Source organism: Euprymna scolopes, chromosome 28 (assembly GCF_053919585.1).
Source record: "Euprymna scolopes isolate OS-2025 chromosome 28, ASM5391958v1, whole genome shotgun sequence".
In the NCBI taxonomy this organism is placed as follows: domain Eukaryota; kingdom Metazoa; phylum Mollusca; class Cephalopoda; order Sepiida; family Sepiolidae; genus Euprymna; species Euprymna scolopes.
The window spans coordinates 26726509-26749218 of NC_136509.1; the positions used below are offsets into that span (position 1 = coordinate 26726509).

Below are 22710 nucleotides of genomic sequence, written 5' to 3' on the forward strand. Positions count from 1 at the left end.
ACGTAATTTTAATTCTTGTCCCCCTTCTAAAATTCTAACTGAATCTGTAAGCCAACCATACGTCTTAACTAGTTTTATTTTCTCCTAGACTGTTTAAATCTAATGTATATTTACTGCTGACTTTGAATTCTTGCTGTGAAAATCAATAAAATTTACATACATTTAAGACAATTTACAATATTTGTTTAACATCATAAAATATTTTCAAAAAAAAAATACCTTAATACATTTAACTATGATTTACACAAAACTATGATCAACAGTTATAACTTTTTTCAACAAAAAAAAAAATTATCTGTAACAAATAACAATTCAACAAAGTCCGTCCAAAACAATTATCCCTTTTTTTTTTTCAAAAGCAAAACAAATGAACACACAAAAAGCCGAAAAGTTCAACTATGAACACAAAAATGCCTTTCCAAACAGAATTTACACGCTGTTTCAGAGACTACATGCGACCTTTGAAAAATTCCTGTTTGATTGACAGATTAAATTCAACAATTCGTCCAAACGATTTCATATTGACACAAATTTTCTAATTGACACTCCATACAAATTTCAAAACAATGATGGGTGACCCCAATCTCTGCATTTGCGTGTATGTGTGTGTGTGTGTGTGTGTGTGTGTGTGTGTTTTAACAAACCAATACATTTATCAATGAATTATGCATGGTGACTTGTTTACTATATTTCCATTAATTACTACGGATTTCTTTTACGGCATATCGGCCTTTTCTTTTTTTTTTTAATATTTCTGTTCTACATAAACAAAAGAATTCATTTCAATGAATTATGCACGGTGACTTGTGTTTACTACTATTTATTCATTACTACGGATTTCTTTTACGGCATATCGGCCTTTTCTTTTTTTTTAATATTTCTTGTATATTTTGTTCTCTGTGTGCGTGTGTGTTCAATTTTTTTTGTGCTTTTTTTTGTTCGCATTTCTGTGATCGTGTAATTTTTTTTTCCGTGGTATTATTTATTTATTTATTTTTTTCATTATCTTGGATCCTTTTAAAACGTTGTGTTTCTTTTTCTTTTTCGCATTCTGTGATCGTCTAGTAAACGTTGTGTTTTTTTTTTCGTGGTAACGCCAGTTTCTTTTTTTTTTTTTTTAACCCACCCATGCATGAGTGGACTAGTCACGTACACCAAATTATTTTTATGTTATATTTAGTTTCATTAAAGGGTCTTATTATAAGCGATGTTGTATCTTAGAGACTTAGAGAGATTGTTCATGTTATTAGAGATTGTTCATGTTATTAGAGATTCTTATATATTAAATGTTCATTCCTTAGACGTGTAGAAGAAGAAAGCTCTTAGAATGATGAGATAGTGTTCACTGTTCAGACATTGTGTAGACATGATGTAGATTCACATTGTGGATATGAGATGTCGAGACGTGTATGTAATGACATTTTATAACACAAATATATAATACAATTTTCACTTTACCTTTTTGTAAGAATCATAAGACAAGACGACGTTTTATAAAAACACAGATGAGTTTATTCTTCACACGACCGGCCGTGGTTTCCTCATCAAGAATTCAAAGCTTCACATTTTAGTTTCAAAGTGACGTCTCGCTTCCTAGACGTTCGAATTCCAAACTCCAGACTCTCCCTGAGTTTCTCACTGACTGTCTCTCTGACTGACTAACTCTCACTTCCTATATTGAGAAATCCATGCATCCCGGCCACGTGAGCAAAATTCACGTGTTTCAACATGCGCGACTTTGCACGTTTGCGACATATGATTTCCCAATAACCTATTTTTTTGTTTGATGTTTTTACAAAGGAATTCAACCAACATATCTAATTTATTTAACCCATATTTTATTATCCACATTCTTTTAACAATTGAATAGTTTATTTATTATTTATTTCCTGAATTAACAATTTACTGGACATTCCATTTAAACCTATTGTTCTTTAAAACTTATGTCCAGGGTTCGATTTCTGCTTTCTCTTATTTTATTTTCATTTTAACTAATCTCTCTATTTTTATACTTACATGAAAAGGGGACAGCCCTTATCATGTAACACAATGAAGACAAGAAGCGACCAATGCCAGCCAGTTACAGCCGACGACATATCGGCCCGTTGTGTTGATGTTTCCGTGTGCTATCGTTAGATATTGTTTGGATATCGTTTATTCCCCCGGGGAGCTGGTTGCGTTCCCAGGACGTTCCCCCACCAAGTAACTCTCCCTGGGAAGCGATAGTACTATAAGACCATTGTGACACGATCTTTAAAAGGTGTTTCCAAACTACTTATTCTTAACGTAAATAATCTGTAATACGAACTATTCACGCTTGTGCATTCGTAAAACAGTTAGCCAACAGATAAAAATCCAGTGACTTCCACGTACCAATTTTTAAATTTTGACTCCTTAGCAGCCCTTTTTTATCAGATGAAAATGGATTAAAAAGTTTTCCACATGTCTGAATATCCTATATTCCAAATTTCAAGTCTATAGATCAAAAATTCGTTAAGTACATAGGTTGAGTGGTGTCCTCACACACACACATTCTCACTTTTATAGATATATAGATATTCATAAAACTGGTTTTAATTGGATTTCTGGGTCTATGTTATAACTTACTCTTTAATGTCTTTGTGATGCTTGTGCAGTATAATGGAATTTCGATAAATGTATTTCCAATAAAAACATTATTACGTATGTACATGTCATGTCGAAATTAGTATGAATTCAAAAAATTATGAAAAATGATGGCAAATAAAGATGTTTATTAATATAAAATGAAACTCCATTGCGTTGTCTCATCTCTATATTTGGTGACTCCAACGTGATATGAACATGCAAACCCATTCCATTTTGTATTCTATATTTTTGTGACCTCTGAATACGTAACCTTAACAGCATGCTCGAATTTAACGTTTATACAAAAATAGCGAACAAATGCATTTTTATAAAAATATATATAATTTATTTAAGATTTAACAATGAGTAGCATATTTTTATAAAGACCAGTTGAAACCAGACGCATGCTATGTCGCATCCGCCGACTCCAGAATGCAAGCGTCAACTGTTTATGTGTTATTTTCATTATGCTAAAAACAAACTTTCAGTATTGCTACACTTCACATTGCCGAAGAAAATTTTTTTTTCCTTTCAAAAATTCGGTTTGACCGCATACTCATCACTAACAAAACAAAGGAGCATAAAAAAAAACTGCCACTTTACACTGACAAACGAAAACATCTTCAAACGTCACTTATTTATTATAGAGAAGCCACTAGAACACTACCACCGAACGTTCTTTGCACCGAGAAGAAAGACAAACATTCTCATCGAACATGGTAAACAAAAAAGCTGAAACATTTTCAAAAACACGTGTCACATAAACAAAGCTAAACACATTTTAGCGGAAATACATTTCACTAAAAATACTTCCGACATTTTCACGGAAAAAATAAAACATTTCAACCGGATACATTTCCTCGAAACAAACAAAAAAAAACATCTTTTCTTTCACAACAGCTTGTTGCGGGCCAGGATATAAATATCCTAACTCGCTACAAAAGAAAATAATGAAACGAATGGAATGAAGGAAACAAAAACTCAATTGCTGAATAAAATAAACATGTTGTTTATTTTCTGTTGAAAAATGAATGTTTTAGGTGTAACACGTGTTCATATCCGCACGTGGAAAAAGGAGTGAGTAATGTAGTCGAAATGGGAATAACAGTCCAGCGTGTAGACAAACAAAAAGATAGAGGGTTGACATCAGTAAAGCTGTGCGCACGTTAGTACTTGTCCACGTGGAAATGCCTTCAAGCCACTAGCTGTGGACGCGAACTTGTCTGGTTGATGGACCAAAGCAAAAGGGAAAAAAGAGTGAGAAAGTCAATCCAGTTCATGGAGAGAGAAAACATATAAAGTGTATGTACTGTCTGTTAGCTCTTGCCCCACATAGTAGCAGGTGGCGTGAGGCGCGCAGGCACGTGCGCCCCGAAACGGGGCTGTTGGTCCGTCGACCGTTCGGCTCGGAAGGCGAGTCGGAAAAGAGTGAAGCAGCTTATGCCTCTTGCTTTTATAGTTGTTTCCGGTGGTCTTTTGCGCATGTGTGGATTTCCTTCAAAGGGGAAGTGACGTTGTCCATGTGTGCGTATGTGTGCGAGTATATGTACGTACATGTGCGTACGTTAGCGTATGTGTATATGCACGTGACTGTGAGTGTATATACGCGAATGTGAATACATGTACGTGTGCGCATATGTTTGTGTGCGCGTATTTTTGTGTGCGCGTATGTATATGACAAGAAATATGGCTTGAGATGTGAATGCGTGTTTTTGTGCGAGACTAGAAAAGGCTCGCACGAGCTACATATAAAAAACACCAGCCTCCAAAAACAGTTAACATTTTCTTAGTGTACGAAAAATTCTAATATCTGGTTTGGACTTTCGCTGTTTTTCATGCTACCTTTTTCTATTACCAACTCCCTGCCTTTTACGCGCACTGCGCATATTACAACAACAACAACATGGGTCAACTCGACTCCATTTAGACACATGGCGCAAATATTCCCCTCTCAAAATTACAAAAATAAAAATTATTTTCACAGGAAAGCAACATTTTTTTCTTCACAGAAAAAATAAATAATTGTTTACTCAACAGCCGAGTCCAACAAAAACGCGTTACTGCCGACTAGCCATCCAAAACACTCTTCACAGAAGAACACACTCGAAACATTTTTTCACGCCCTCCACCCTCATATTTAATGTTAGGAAAACTAAACAAAATAAATGGAGGTCGATAAAAATTTCAACATTTTTTAAAGCTGAAAAGATCAAATAATTAAAAAATAGTTATATATATATATATATATATATATATATATATATATATATATATATATATATATATATATATATAGGAAATTTATTACTGTGAGTCCAGAATGAGTTTACAAATTGTTTCAGCTAGAGGAAAATCCTCAAAGAGGAAAAATCACACTAGCATCGTCAGAATTCATAGATGGACTAAGTTATAAAATCAAATAAGAATGGAAAAATCGTAGATGAAGGGGAGTTAGAAAAGAAGGGGGGAGTGGTAGGGAGAGGACGTTGGAATTTTAAGTAGTAGGAGTATATACAATAAGAGAGGGGTTTATAATTAAATATTAATTATGTGTAAATTCTTATATACGTTTTTTTTTAGTTTATAACGGTTTAAAATTAAAAGACGCTACTCTTATTTATAACGGTATAAGTAACAGTTAATTTAAAGGATCAACATGGCAACAGGCTGGAGAGTTAATGTTAGTGAAGGAACGGGTTGAAAATGGGGTTTAAAGTGATTTAGCCGGGCGGGGAGAGATTGAAAGATATTTATTGTTTATAAAATAGAAAGAAAAAGAAAAGGAAAAATAAATTAATGAATTATACTTTACAGGTTTATTTTGATAGTATAATGGTAGGTAAGAATATCAGTAAGTAAATAAAATAAATTAAAAATTAAAATATTAATAAATAATCGTTAATGATAAGTAAATAAAATACGCACACATACACACACACATAAATACACATACACGCGTACACCTGTACAATGTACGGAGGCACATCAATGGGGGGAGAACACATGCCTAAGTATATATACAAAAACCACAGATACGTAAACATAAAAATAAATAAACACATATACATACATATACATGCATATACATACATACATACATATATATACATATATATATATATATATATATATATATATATATACATATATACATACACAAAAACATGCATACACACACGCACATACATATATATATAAATGAATAAATAAATTAGCCGGGCAGGTAGAAATTATATGTTACAGGTTTATTTTAATAAAATAAAATGGGTGAAAACTTCATTAAGTAACTTAAATAATAGATTAATAAAATTAAGGAAATTTTTTTTTTATGGTAATAAGTAACACACATACACAAATACAAGCACACGCATACATATGTACAGTAAATGCACATACGTAAATGGGGGAAGAGCACATGCCTGAGTACATATATACATATATACACATACATACATACATACATATACATAAACATATACATATATATATATGCACACATATACACACATACACACAGATACGTAAAAATACACGCATATATACATATATAAACATATATATATATACAAATACACATACATACAAATGCACACACATACACATACATATACATATATACATATACATACACATATATATATATATATATATATATATATATATATATATATATATATATATATAAATATAAATATAAATTAGCTGGGAGGGGGGGAGGAAACTGAAAATTATTTTATAAATAATTTTTTAATTTAAGAGAGAAGGAAAATATAAATTAATGAATTATAAGCTACAGGTTTATTTTAATAATATAGAAATATCAGTAAGTTAATCAAATAATAATAAATTAATAAAATTATAAGGGAGATATTTATAATAAGTGAATAAAACACATACACACAAAAAAAATACACACACACATAAAGACACATGTAGAAGATACGCACACAAATACAAATACATATATATATACACATACATATACACGCAAGTAGAAGATACGCACACAAATACAAATACATATATATATATATACACATACATATACATATATATATACATATACAAATACATACACACATACACATACAATACACATACATATATATATATATATATATATATATATATATATATATATATATATATATATACACATATAAATTAGCCGGGCAGGGAGCGATTGAAAAAATTATATTTTTGTTTTATATTTATAATTTATAATTTTTTGAATTGTCGGGCGTTAAGTTGAAAGAAAGAAGGGGAAAATAAGGGGGTAAATAGATGAATTATACGTTATAGGTTTATTTTAATAAAGTAAAAATAAGTAAGAATATCAGTAAGTTAATTAAATAATAAATAAAAATTAATATAATTATTAATGAAATGTTAATAATAAGTAGATAACAAAAAAACACAAGTACATACACATGAGTACACATGTATAAAATATGTACACACATCAATGGGGGAGGAGCATGTGCTTGAGTATATGTACATACACAAATACGTAAATATATGTAAATAAGCTTCATGTTAAAAAATATGATAATTATTATAGAGAGAATTAGTAAGAGGTAAATATAAAAGAAAAATATATAATATATATTATGGTAAATTAAATAATTAATTAAAGTAGAAGTAAGTAAATGGTTAGTTGTTAACAAGTAGATAATAGACCGAGAAGCAAGTCAGAGGATACCAATTGTGATAAGTACGTAATTGAAACATTAGAAATCGAGACTTAACCATAGAAATAGCCAATAAGAAACTATGAGGCGAGAACCTTTAAATAATGACATAAGGAGTGATTAAGGCAAAGGGGGTTACAAAAATGAGTTAGGCAAAGAGAGATGCAGCTAAAAAATGGTGGGGGTAAATAGGTGGGGGTTCTGTGGAGGGGTTCTTTTAGAATGAATGGGGGACTATATAGTTTCGGTTGTAAATAGGGTGTGTGTAATTCGTTAGTGTTAGATTTTAGGGGTGGGTTATAGTTATTACTAGAAGGGTGAGAAGTTGCTTAAGAGGTGGGGTTTATAATGTTTACAATTAAGTGAGGTTTCAGTTTTTTTATTTAGAAGTTTATCTCTATCTCTAAAATTAGTAATCAGTAATTTTTCAGTTAAGCATAAATAACATGGAGAGTTTAGTGATTTACAGGTACTAGCTCTATTCAGAATTTCCCAGCTAATAATAGGGGTGAGGTTGTTTCGGGTAAGTAGTAGATAGTGGTTAGTTAATGAAGTACTATTGGGGTGATTGGTGTTATTTAGGGAGCATTTATGCACTCTAAATCTGTCTTTGAACGTGGTGCTGTTATATATTTGTTTTTTGACCACTTTTTCGAAACTATGTGTACAAACCCGATATATATATATATATATATATATATATATATATATATATATATATATATATATATATATATATTAAAACAGTAATGAATTTTACGAACTCAATATTTTTCAATTTTTAAACTTTAAAAATCTATCAGAATTTTTCTATTGATTCTATTTTTATGATATTTTCAGGGTCAATGTGAAATTTTATGCTCTTTCCAATAAACTGAATATAATATTTTAGACAAACGTTTTTTTAAATTCACGCCCCCACCCCATTTTCAAGTGTCTATTAAAAAGTAAATAATTAATTTACTCATCAAAGTGTTATATATCACAAATTGAAGAAAAAAGGTCAATAAATAAAAAAAAAGGTAGTGTTTTATAGAAATTTACCTGTAAAGTTCGCAGTTTAAAACCTTTTTTTTTAAACCACGTTGTTTGTTTTTTCTTTTTTTTTTTTTTTTAATGAAACCTTGGTCCTTTCTCCTTTAATAATAAAAAAAAAAATTAGGGCTTGAATTACATTTTTCGAGTAGTTATAAGCTTGGAAAGACAGGGGGTCGAATAATTCACGCCTCCGATTTTGAAATGTCTATCAAAAAGTAAATAATTAATTTACTCACCAAAGTGTTATGTATCACAAATTGAAGAGAAAAGGTCAATAAATAATATATTCAAATTTAAAACAAAAAAAGTAGTGTTTTTTAGAAATTTACCTATAAAGTCCGAAGTTTAAAACCTTTAAAAGAAAAAAAAACACATTGTTTTTTTTTTGTTTTTGTTTTTTGTTTTTTTTTGTTTTTTTAATGAAACCTTGGTCCTTGCTCCTTTAATTGAAAAAAAAAGATTAAGGCTTGAATTACATTTTTCGAGGAGTTATAAGCTTGGAAAGATAGGGTGGAATTATTCACTATTTTTCACGAAATTTCTGACACACCTACTGTGGCACAGTGCACAAGAAGCACCGTGCTTGTTTGTTCCGACGAAATTTTTTCCTCATTTATTGTTCCCCTGAAGACGTATTTTGATAACGCTCCTTTAAAATTCGGTTAGAATCACATATCTCCCCGCCCCAAGTGTTTAAAAAACAGCTTTGAAATTGGGTCAGCCTACTTTTTTTTACTTGCTTTCTATTTACTAGTTGCAGGGAAGGAGAGAAAGTCGTCTAGAAACAAAACCGCAGTCGGAGTAAAGGGGATTGGAGAGAGAAAGGCGGGGTGGGGGTGTAGGAGGATGAGCTAGAGAGAGAGAGAGAGAGAGAGAGAGAGAGAGAGAGAGAGAGAGAGAGAGATGGTAAGTCGAACAAGGGTATTTAGTTCTCTCCCACGGCAAGAACACCAGAGTCGGGAAGGGGGAATTGAGAAGCCAGCGCCCCAAAGGAGGGGCACTCTCACCTGCAAAAGCCTGGGCAGCCGGCTCATTATGTTTTAGTGCTTATTTTTTCAGAAAAATTTACACAACACTTTAAATTTAAATCATTGTGAATTTATTCAAACGATCCTTTGAAAAAAATATGTAAAATAAAGTGGTGCTTATGCACTTATGTTACCGTGCTATTTTTTTTTTTTTTAAATAGTATTTTCTAGGTACGGGCAAAATGAATGCCGCTGCTCAAAATCTATAAACATTTTGACCCCTTCCTTTACTTAAAATCTAACCAAAAATCAGAAAATTAACCAATTTTAATGAAATTTTCAGTATTCATCAAATAATGATCGCGGAATATAATGAACAAATTATTTTTATTTAAATTTGTTTAAAAAATGGTTGAAGGGTGATGCTTGAAAGTGCCGGCAGCAATCGGGGTTGCAAAAAAGATATGCTCTTTAAGCGACCTGCCCAACGGGGTCTGGTAACAGAACTATCTAAAATTCCGTAGTAGAAGACTAACGGTCTGGTCTCTTTGATAACACAGTACAGACGGCAAGGCATAGAGAGAGGCCAACCCTGAATATATATTGTAATCACCTCCCACCCCTCCTACTCAATCCTGACTATAAATATCAGAAGTAGATAGACATTCAAGTTGGTCATAATATTCTCCGAAGCTGAGCTTGCCAGATGTAAGTAACACTCATCCAACTAATTTTTTCCCACACACTCTCAACAACAAGAAAAAGAAAAAAAATTCAAAAGGGGAAAAAAATCATTAAACTGAAGCTCAGAAAAAGAAATAAAATAATGTCCAATCCACTGTTTATAAGGAATATGGTATCCTCTTTATCCCTTACAACATGCTATTGCTGATTACAATTTTAGGCAGGTAGCAGGCTTGGTCTTCCTCTACATCGTTTTTGTGGTGCACACTCAGAGCAGTACCATTTCCATCTTCTTGGGGTGCCTCATCGAGCCAACACATTGAAAATGATACCATTCATCACATGAATCGCATCCAATCATGTCCTTATCTAATTGAGGAGAATTGCATATTGGACATAACCAGACAGGGTCTTCTGGAATGGAAGATAAACACGATGGCTCATTCACTGTGAGTTCGATAGAATCGGTGACCTCTGGTTCTGGAATATTGTTAGGGGCCACAGAAAGCTCTAAAGGATACAGATGTTTCAATGAGTGGACTTCCACAAGACCATCTCCTTTCCTGACATGGGCGGATCTAACTACATTATCATTGCCTCGTATAAGATCCACAATGGTTCCCAAAATCCAAAATGGTCTCGGTTTTAAGGGGCTCTTAACCAGAACCACATCATCCTTTTGAAGGCGATTCTCTGATCGCAATCGGGAGTGCCCCGGAGATTTCCGTCCCAGGTCCAAAAAGTATTCGTTGTACGACAACTTATGGAAATCAGCAGATCATTGGTTCCTGTGCTCCATGGTTCTGATCAGTCTCTCCCTGCTGGGTGGCACTGTTGTAGCAAGATCTCTCTGCCCCAATTGTAACAATAACCCAGGGCTCTTGTTGGGTTTCAAGAACATGTTGGGAGTGATAGCTGTAGCATTATTGTCTGCAGACACCTGGTATGTTAGAGGTCGATTGTTAACTGATCTGTGAATATCGGAGATCACGGTCACCAGTGTGAAATAATCCAATTTGCTCTTTTGCCAATGATCTTAAATAGACAGGTTTTTATGGTCTTGATGCAACGTTCCCAAGTTCCTCCATACCATGGTGAAAACAAGGGAATAGTATTAAGTCTCATGCCACATGAGCCAAATTTATCTTGATATTCGTTCATTAGAGAAATACGGCCAAAAAGTTTTCCACTTCCAATAAAAGTTTTGGAGTTATCGCTATAGATAGCCCTCGGAATCCCATATTGATTTGTGAAGCAAGCCAGAGCTTGAAAGAAGGACAGCATGCTCATGTCCGGAACCACCTCTATATAGATGGCTCTCACATTCAGGTAAGTGAAAACTAACAAATACATTTTTCTGTCAGAGTTTCTCTCTTTCACCCAGACATGGCGAATGAAGTCAATGCCTGTATGCTGGTAAGGCACTTCAAAATCAGCACGAGGAGCCGGTAGACTAGCCACGGCATTGGGAAGCACCAGTCTGGAATTGTATCGCTTGCATCTAGCACAAGATGCCAAGACCTTATTTACCACTTGTCTACCTTGTGGAACCCAGTAGCCGCTCTGCCTCAATTCAGCCAAGGTTGCTCCGGTTCCCAAATGTGAACATTTCACATGACAGTCTACAACAATGTTTTGTAATTGGGTGATGTTTTCCAAGCAAAATGGGATTTTTTACCTCATACGCCAGCTGTGAAGATCAGTCAAGTCTTCCCCTTCAGCGGATTAGTCCATTAGAATCCAGAAATAGATCCAAGGCACGAACTCGCATGGGTTCCTGGTTCCTCATAGGTTCCGTCAGATACTCAATCTCTGCAGGAAATTCCTATCTCTGGAGTAATTTCAGCAAATAAACTGCGGCTTTGGAATTGTTGTCCCATTCATGCCCCAGTTTAATAGCTAAAAACTTGTAGACCAATGAGGTGACTCTCAGCAAACGAGAAAAGGTTGAGAACCTATGGATAGGTATGATAGAAGGGCATTCTTGGCCCATGACCAGTGGATAGTTCATCCAAGCATGAGCCATCTGTCGGCAATGTTCATTTAAGCATGGTAACTCCTGTGCTGGTTACTGAAAAAGTCCTCCGCCTAGCCAAGAGGGACCAGTACACCAAAATTCAAAATTGGACAGAAAGCTTATCATTAATTCTCTCGTTATCATATCAGCTGGATTGTGCGTCGTGGCCACATATTTAAAAATAGGCTTTAGTCCATATCGTGATTCCAACTCGCGATTCATCAGTAAAATGTCCTTCAATCTGTTTTTAGCAAAAATGTTTTTGCTGGCCATAGATAGCGACAACAGCGAAGACAACACTATCTGGGCATCAGTGGCTATGCAAAACCTAGCTGGAATAAACTGCTCACAATTATTCAGGATGGTTGGCAGGCATTTTAGTGCAAGATAAACTACCATTAGCTCTAACACAGGCAGAGTTTTTTCCTTCATTGGGGCAACCTTTACCTTAGAGAATAGCAAGCAAGATCGCCGGTCTTGCACCACGTATGCTGCAAATCCATAGGCTTCCTTAGATGCATCACAAAAGATGTACAGGTTACCAGGTTGTCCCGCAACAAGGGCCTGTCTATCAAAATGAAGATCACTTAACCCTGACAGGTCCTTAGAAAGTTCTTTCCAACCACTCAAAATCTCAGGAGGAAAAGGATCACCCCAACCAAAACGATTCTTCCACATAGTCCTAATAAGCACACGACTTCGGACTGTAACCGGGAGGCAGAGAGACAGTGGGTCTAATAGTTTAGAAGCTTCAGAAAGGATCCTTCTCTTCGTTGAGGCATCAGGATCACACTGAATAGGTGCCACATGCGTTTTTTCTGAAAGGGGATTGTATTGATACCCCAATACCCTCTCCCATTCCTTGTCGTGTACACTTAGCATACCATCACTTTTCATTCTATCTCGGAAGGCGTCAACATTTGTGTTACATGACTGGATAATAAATCCTCCCTCCTGCAGACGTTTCTTTGTAAGGGAATATAGTTCGACAAGTTTGTGCGGATCTGCTTCAGCTGTAACAAGGTTGTCCACATAAAATCGTGTTTCCATCATCTTCCGACAATTATCCAATGGATACTGAGCTGCATGAAATTTAAGAATACACCCCAATATGAATAGGCTGGCAGTGAACCCAAAAATCAACGTTGAGTATCTAAAATAGCGAAGATGATCTCCGTCCTTGATGAAGAAACAGAACCTGTTCTTGTCAGCTTCCAGGCTGAAACGTATCATTAAGAATGCCTTTTGAATGTGCGCCAACAGAATGTAGTTATTAGCTCTGAAGCTCATCAACAGATTTAGCATGTCTTCTGTGAGGTTGATGCCAGAGTAAGCGGCTTCATTAAGGGACATTCCGTTACCAGTCTTCAAGCTACAATTGAAAACAGGACGGATCTTGGTCGTAGTTGTAGGGTCATGCTTAACAACTGACCGATGTGGTATCCATACATAATTCTGAAATTCGTGGACGGGTACAAAGATCTCCTCAATTATACCATCCTGCTCCTGTTGCCGGAACACTTCCAAGTAGTCTTGATACATATTATTTTTTATCAGGTCCTTAGTCACCCAGTCCAAGATACGTAAAAAGACAGCATGATTAGACGGGACTCTGACTAACTTGTCAACATGCCAGGGAAGTTCCACATAGTATGTGCCATCTTTGAACTCTATGGCATTTTGAAAGCGCCTTATCTGCTCTTGATCATAGTCAGAGAAGGTATTTTCATCATGTATTCCCAAAGATTCAAGGTTGAACATCTGTTCCAACCTCCTCTGTACTTCACTATCAGGGAAGAATGTAGTACTTACCAACAAAACAAACGCCCACGTGTTTGTGCCTTGTGTAGGCATGCGCGACAACAAAACTTGGGTTTTTATAAGCGGAAGTCTTGACGTTGTCAGGAATCTCCAGGCGCATGCGCAAGAGGAGGGACTGAGAGAGTGGTATAAAAGGCAGGTCGAGTGAGAAGGTTGTTGTTGTCATTGGACGTTACAGTGAAGCGCGCGTTAGCAGTTGATTAAGAAGCTGTTTTTTTTTTTGTGTACAGTCGCACACCTCGGTGAAGGTCATATAAGTCGTGCACCTCAGTGAAGGTCATAAAGAACTCGGCCAAGGGGTCTAGGTATGTGGGTTAGCACTCAAGAACAAAACACAGGTGGAAGGAATGCAATTGTGGAGTTTGCATCATTACCGAGTTAAACGAGAGGTGTGCTACCTCATAGGGAGTTTGATCTTCCACAGTTCCAAATGGAACAACACCTGCTGGTGTGGAGAAGGCCCATCTCTTCAGACAAGGAACAAGTGTAAAGGGCCCCAATTGATGTAGGAGGTCCAAACCGATAATACCTTTGATTGGCCATTTTCAAATTTCTCGGCCAGGAAAAATTTAACATCCCGGAAGGCATCTAATAAGAGTTCCAAATTTGTTAGTCAGACAGACAAATTGATCATCTCGGCTACCAAAACATGAGATGTCACTGGATTTCCACAACCCAAATTGATGTCCAGAGCAACTTCTTTGAAACTTCTATCACATTCGCCAAGCAGGGTGGATAACCTAATCTGGCAATCCATTTCAATTGTCTTTATTGAGCGCAAGCCATGCAGTACATCAGTAGACAGATATGACCTCCCACTGCCTGTGTCCAGGAGGCAATTAACTGCAATAGACTTCTTTCCCTTGCTGAAAGTCACAAACAAAATCGGGGGCAAGCTTCGAGAATATCCAGGCAACGTCTGGGGGCTGGTGTCTATATGAAAGGATGGGGTAGGCTTGGGTTTCCGTACTACTCTCTAAGAAGAACTCCTTCCACTATCAAATGAAGTACTGTCAGAGGTGCCGACCTTGACCTGTAGTCGTTTAATTGCCTCCCCGGTGAGCTCCAATATGGAAGACAAGGATGGTATGCAGCTCCCCGTCAGCCCAATCATTTCCCCCTTTAGCTCCTTAGGAAACTTCAAAAACAGAATCTTGGCCATCAAACGAGCTCCACCTGAATTATTCACAGAAAAGTCACAGGAATAAGCATTTCCTAGCTCCTCCAAGAGGGAAGCCGTCCTGGAAACAAACTCGCCAAAATCCGAGTAGATCTCCTTCCTTGGTGTATAATCTCAGAACCACCAAATGTGGGTCCAGTGATCTGTATCTGTGGAGGTTTAACTACAAAGGAAGCTGAACTTCTTCTTGATGTCGAATGAGGAGTTGTATCCATGAAAGAACTGGCAGTAGGTGCAGCCAAGGAATCATCCAATTCACCCAACTCTATATGGTATTCCAGGAGTTGTGATGCCCAACTAACTTCTGTTTCCAGTACATCTGTCTCTGGAATTTGAGCTAATTCTAGCTTAGTGACGCATACTTTTCATGAATATACTCCAAAATATCATTCCGGAAGGTGGTATAAGCGTGCAGGGTCACTCTATCTCCATGACACAGCTTCAACCGTTCCTCAACCTTTATCTTCAGTACAGTCATCCGTTGAAGGATTTGTTCCCTGGAAACTTCCATGCTGAATAACGAGTTGATCAATTATGTCACAGGTTAGCAAAAAAAAAAAAGATAATTCTTAAAATTTCTTTTTTGCAATTTGTTAAAAAAAAATGGTTGAAGGGCGATGCTTGAAAGTGCAGGCAGCAATCGGGGTTGCAAAAAAGAAATGCTCCTTAAGCGACCTGCCCAACGGGGTCTGGTAACAGAACTATCTAAAATTCCGTAGTAGAAGACTAATGGTCTGGTCTCTTTGATAACACAGTACAGACTGCAAGGCATAGAGAGAGACCAACCCTGAATATATAGGTTGTAATCACCTCCCACCCCTCCTACTCAATCCTGACTATAAATATCAAAAGTAGATAGACATTCAAGTTGGTCACAATATCCCCCCGAAGCTGAGCTTGCCAGATGTAAGTAACACTCATCCAACTCATGTTTTTTCCACAAATCTTAGTGAAAATGTATTATTTTGTTAAACAAAAAATACCTTTACTAAAGTTATGGTTTTCAGTAGTAAATAAAAAACACAAGAATTTATTTTTTGCTTTTTTCGTAATGTTCCTGTAAAAATTATTTTATTTTTATTTTATTGTTACAAATTACGGTGCTTTATTTATATAAAAAAATATATATATACATATATATGCATATATATATATATATATATATATATATATATATATATATATATATATATATATATATACAGTCGCATAAGCTTGAAGAATCCTAGAGTGGATGAAACGCGGAATATTCAGTGTAGCTTAATCGCCATATATATTTTATAAATTACTATATATATATATATATATATATATACATATATATATATATATATATATATATATGTATATATATGTATATATATATGTAAATATATACATATATATATGTATATATATGTATGTATGTATATATATATATATATATATATATATATATATATATATATGTATATATATATATATATGTATATATATATAAATTCAAATAAAAAACCTAGATTCCAGTAAAGCAACTGGCCTTGATGGCATCCCAATTATAGTGTTAAAAAAGCTTCACCCAGAACTTGCTCCCATACTTACGAAACTATTTAAGCGCTGCCTTAAGGAGAAGTGCTTTCCGACCCCCTGGAAGACCTCATCAGTTTGCCCTGTATTTAAGAATTCAGTTGATAAGTCATCTCCCTCTCAGTACAGACCAATAAGTCTTCTCTGTGTTATGAGTAAGTTGCTGGAATCAATATTAAATAGAGAAATAGTCAACCACCTCAGCAGGAATAACCTTCTTAGTGACACACAATATGGTTTCCGCTCTGCAAGATCTACCGCAGATGTGCTGACGGTTATATCCCACAGGATTACTGAATCTCTTGACAAAGGCTTCCTTTCTAGGGCAATTGCTCTTGACATATCAAAGGCCTTTGACAAGGTATGGCATAAGGGTCTACTTCACAAGATTTCCAGCTACGGTATAACTGGAAATGTTTTCTCAATCATTAAATCATTTCTCTCCGATAGGCTTATAAGAGTAGTGGTAGATGTACAAAAATCGGAGGCCTGCAATATAAATGCTGGGGTCCCTCAGGGGTCAATCCTGGCCCCAACTCTCTTCCTGATCTACATCAATGACCTCCCTAAACACATACTTAAATCATTCGTTGACATCTATGCTGATGACACGACCATCTACAGCAACACATCAAAGGCTGTAAATGACGAAGTTCTCTCTGATTCTCTCTCCTCTGATCTTGAGCGCGTGGTTCAGTGGGGGAAGATGTGGCTAGTTACCTTTAATGCATCTAAAACTAAACTCCTATCCTTACATCATCAACGCTCTGATCCCCAGCTGGCATCAATTGTGATGGATGGCTCTCGTCTGGGTGAGGCCCCGTGTTTTGACAAGCTTCTGGGTTTTACCTTTACTCCTGATCTGAAATGGAACACGTACATCAAGTCTGTTGCCAAGGTCGCTGGAAAGATGGTGGGATCCTTCTACCGCTCCAGAAGATATCTCACTACTGATGCAATTCTCTATCTATATAAAAGCCAAGTACGTCCAAGGATGGAATACTGTTGCCATATCTGGGCAGGAGCTGCCAAAAACAGCCTATCATGCCTTGACAGAGTACAAAATAGACTTCGTGGCTTAGTGGGGGATGCCCTTTTCTCTACCCTGCTACCCCTCTCTCACAGAAGAGATGTTGCGAGCCTATCCTTGTTTTATCGTTATTTTCATGGCAGGTGCTCGTCTGAACTCCAATCCCTGGTCCCCCTCGCCAATCTTTCACGAAAAACACCCGTCTAGCTGAATCCACTGTGAAAAATTTCCCCCACTCTATATCTGTGCCTAAATCAAAACGCGGATTCCATGAACAAAGCTTCTTTCTTAGAACTGCACGCCTGTGGAACTCTGTTCCGTCTGCCTGCTTCCCTCCGGACTACAACTTGGATGTCTTCAAGTCTAATGTTAACAAATTCCTAATGAACCGACCCCTTAAGTAAACACTCCATCAAATCTCCACACTAACGTAATGTACTTGCAATAACCCTTATCCCTGAGTGGCTTCCGGGCCTTGATAAGTGGTGATCACTGTGTAAAAAAAAAAAAAAAAAAATATAAATTCAAGTTTTACTGCGTCTTTTTTGTTTATTAAATTGTTAAACACATGCCAGCCCGGTAACATAAGTGCATAAGTGCATACATTGGAACAGTCTTAACGGGACTTTAAATCAGTTGATAATCAGGAAGTTGGAAAAACTCACCAAGTATAGATGATGTTTTTATCCTGATGTTGTGACCCGACTATAGTAAAGACATAAAAATCCGAAATCTTCCAGTGTCGGAAGAAAAGTGTTTGTTATAAAGGAGAATGAACTCTGCTGGACTGTGAAGTGAGATTCTGTCTTTGGAGCTATATATATATATATATATATATATATATATATATCTGTCTTTGGAGAAGACAAATCTACGTGGACTTCCAGGGAACTTTTGAACAAATATACATGGTTATTTTTCGTCATCATCACAAACTTTAAGAATATGTTACTTTTTTATTTTTATTTTTTTATTTTTCTTTCTTTGAAGATTGTAATGTTGGGTATGGAGCAGCCAAACCAGTTGCCAACATTACCCTGCTTTTTATTGAAACCAACCGAGAGCTCTTTTTAGTATCCTCACTGTTCCCTTAAGTGCAATTGTCTGAATCTCTTTTGCACTTGGTTCACCAGGAATATTAGTTAGGTAGGACTTCAGGTTCTTCTTTATAAGCCCTGTGGCACCTATAATAACTGGTATGATTGATATCTCCTTAAGATTCCAGTTTCTTTTCATATCATACATGAGACCTTGGTATTTAGTCTGTTTCTCTCTTTCAGCTCTGTTCAGACCTCCATCATTAGGGACACTCATTTCAACCAAGGTTGCCAATCTCTCTGACTTATTCCACATAACTATGCTAGGTTTGACAGCAGCATTTTCAAGGTAGGTGGCTTTAGGGATTACATGATCATAATGTATGGTATATAAGTCATTTCCAACTGTTCTTTCAGGTTGATGTTCCCAGGACTTGCTGCTACACTGGATGTTTAATTTTTTACAGATGGTCCAGTGGAAGTACTTACATACTCCATCGTGTCTCGCTATGCAGTAGCCATCCCTTAAAAGAACCTTGCAACTTGATACCAGATGACTCACACTTTCCAATTCTGTATGGCAGAATCTGCATTTGTTGTCATTACTGATACCTGCCATCTTCTTGAATGCATTGGTCATCAATCCCTGGTCTTGAGCAGCCATTATAACCCTTTCCTGGTCGTGGTGGAGGCCTCCTCTGTTGAGCCAGTCCAAGGAACCTTCTTTGTCTATGTCTTCATGAGAGAGTTCACTCCCCAAAACACTTTGTACGCTGATGTTGGTCCCATTCTTTAAGGTTTATCCTTTGGAAGGTATCGGTATATTTCTGCTGGCTCTTTCTTGCTATTTCTGTGGCAGGCTTGTTTAGTGCTTCATCCTCATCTGTGAGACAGCCCTGACCAAAATGCTTGGCCAGTTGTTTGACTGGTGTTGTTCTGCTGGCTCTTGTCTCTTGATGTTTGTATACTATTGAAAGGGTGTGGTTCTGGGAGCTTCTCATATACTGGCCTATGCTCACAATAGTTGGCCTATGTTGATGATTGATCTCTGAGAGCCCCAGTCCTCCTTCTCCCGTGGGCAAAGACAGTCTTGGTAGACAATATATATATATTTCTATATGTTATTTTATGAAGCGTTAGTAGCTTCCGTGTCTTTACATCTAGCCGCTTGATGTATTTTTGTGGCCAGACAATGATACCAAAGCTGTATGTTATTACTGGCATATGAAAGGAGATATGGCAGTCAAAGGGATATAACTGTGGTTGTACTATTTCCGTGAACAAGTAAAAAGATATAAATGGTTAACCTTTAAAAAAATGTATATCAGAAAGTGTATCCTATCTCTCTCTCTCTTTCCTCCTATCTTGCACTCTCTCTATTTTTTTAATAGTTACTCATGGTCGGTTGACCAGGCTAAAGGGAAAAATTTTAGCAGTTACACTCACGAGTGAACATTTTACATCTTCTTTTTTTTCTTTTTTTTTTTTTTTTATTATTATTATTATTATTATTTTTTTATTTTTATTTTTTTTTTAATTTATTTATTTTTTTTCAATAAATTGTTTTGTATTATAAACTGTTGTTTCTTGCTTCCTTCTTGTTTTATTCTATTGTTGTATAATTTTAAGGACCTTAGTAACTATGAACCGTGGATAACCGTCGTTGGGCATAGTGTACGAAATTCTGCAGAAATAAGCAGTTTCCTCACTGGTCGGTTTGTCCGCCCACGATTTTGTTTGAACCTATAAGATTGATTGTTATTATTAACTGCCAAGGGTATTCTTGGCGCCAAATTTATCTTTTAAGATCATCACTTTCGACATAGACACAGGTTAAAATGGACGTGCGAAACTCACTTGAGACTTGTAGCCTCAAAATCACTTTGTCTCATTGAGACGTTTTAATGCCCTAATGTGGGGTGAAATCTTATTATCATTTGCAACCACCAATGTCTTTATGTTGGGCGAATTATTATATTATTGTACACTGTTGTGCTCTGTGAATCAATTGACTTTCAGCATTACAATATAATGTCTATCAGAGACTAAATTAAGGTTTACAGTTTGACCTGTCATTTGTCCGCCACTCGGACGGTCATCTACAGTGAACTCCATGAGGCTATCAGACTAGCAGTATCCATCTTGGAAGATATCACTCAACTCTTCAACTTGTTGCAACATTCTTTGTCAATGGAGTTTTGTATCCAGCATATCTCTAAGATGAACCCTTACCCTTTTAGGGTGTTACCAACCCAGTACGGCAGATAGCTAAAGATGACACATCTTTTGCAACTTGGATCTTTTTGCTTTAATAAAATTTATGTTGAAGTTTAAAAGGTGAGCCTGTTGTAATTTCTGATTGGTTTTCTTTCATTCTGCCAAGGGCAAAACCAATGTGAGAAAATTTCTCACAATAGCGGTTAGTTATCCATACATTCAGTATTTTTTCTGGGGAAAATACTGTAGTAAAGTTTTATTTATTTATTTAAAATGTATTTAATTATTAAAATGCAGACGTTTGAAAAAAAAACTGGTAATAGTTGTCTATCGCCTAACCATAGTCATTGTAATTTATATTGCGACATCAGCAGGTTACATGACTTTAGTGGAACGACCTTCTATTCATGAAGGCCACGATCAAGCAGGTTAATATACGTGTTGACCTTTATTTTTATAAAGAAAATCATATTCAAGCGATTAATAAGAATTCGTAGGCAATACAACATAAATCTCGCAAGTTTAAATTATTGAGTTATATCTTGTTTTTTTTTTTAGATTGTTTTCAAAATGGCAGATAAGATAGTTTAAATTATTGAGTTATATCTTGTTTTTTTTTTTAGATTGTTTTCAAAATGGCAGATAAGATAGTTTAAATTATTGAGTTATATCTTGTTTTTTTTTTTTAGATTGTTTTCAAAATGGCAGATAAGATAGTTTAAATTATTGAGTTATATCTTGTTTTTTTTTTTAGATTGTTTTCAAAATGGCAGATAAGATAGTTTAAATTATTGAGTTATATCTTGTTTTTTTTTTTAGATTGTTTTCAAAATGGCAGATAAGATAGTTTAAATTATTGAGTTATATCTTGTTTTTTTTTTTAGATTGTTTTCAAAATGGCAGATAAGATAGTTTAAATTATTGAGTTATATCTTGTTTTTTTTTTTAGATTGTTTTCAAAATGGCAGATAAGATAGTTTAAATTATTGAGTTATATCTTGTTTTTTTTTTTAGATTGTTTTCAAAATGGCAGATAAGATAGCCGTTACTCAACATATTTGATTTTCTTATCTAAAAATAGAAGTACTTGATCAATTCACGTGATTTTTTTTTTAATATGTCCATTTCGCCATGGGTACGTATATCATGCAGATTTTAAAAACTTTTCAAAAAATTATTTTCCTATCCATGCCCTCGGGCAACATCGGATTACTCTGCTAGTCTATATTAAATTCATCAGGTATTTCTGGTTAATGCAGGAGGATTGTCGACGGGGCTGCTCAGGCATATTTCTGTTTTTGTTTGCATGCCAAAGTACGCTAATCATATCCTAGTGCACTGGCTTTTTAACTTAACACCCAACCTTGTGTCAACCATCCTATAGTGTAGGAATTATTTTATGTCAAGATGGGAATTTTAACTAACATGTTCGATTCTCTCTGTTGAAGGCAAGAAAAGTGACAATCACAAAACAACAAACCCTACCTGTAAAATTCAAGACAAACTTTATTGGTACGCAGGATATTATTGCAAAATAATGCGCACATTTTGCATCCAACGAGTGGAGCTGGTAGTTGCTTCAATGAAGCGATAGTTAGTCCTTTTGCAATCCGCATGCTGTCGTTGCAGGGAAGGATAAATTTAGTCATGTTCCATTGGACCTTATGACCCTAAAAAAGTGGGAACAACGCAAACAAGCTGAATATTGAAGATGAAAAGTTCATAATTATAAGAAAGGTCCGTAATGCGGTTGTAGATATTTGTCTTATAAGTATGCCTAATTCGTAGGCTTTTACAAATATGTTCTATACTTCATCCACGGCTGAGATCTGAAGTATAGAAGGCACTAATGTT

General features: G+C 35.6%; 1 protein-coding gene across 1 annotated transcript; it reads right to left on the bottom strand.

Moving 5' to 3' along the window:
- Positions 1 to 12056: 12056 nt before the first annotated feature.
- LOC145249360 (uncharacterized) lies at positions 12057 to 13766 on the bottom strand. Its single transcript, XM_080110933.1, has one exon. The coding sequence runs from the start codon at positions 13764 to 13766 to the stop codon at positions 12057 to 12059; it is 1710 nt and encodes a 569-aa protein (XP_079967059.1).
- Positions 13767 to 22710: the final 8944 nt, after the last annotated feature.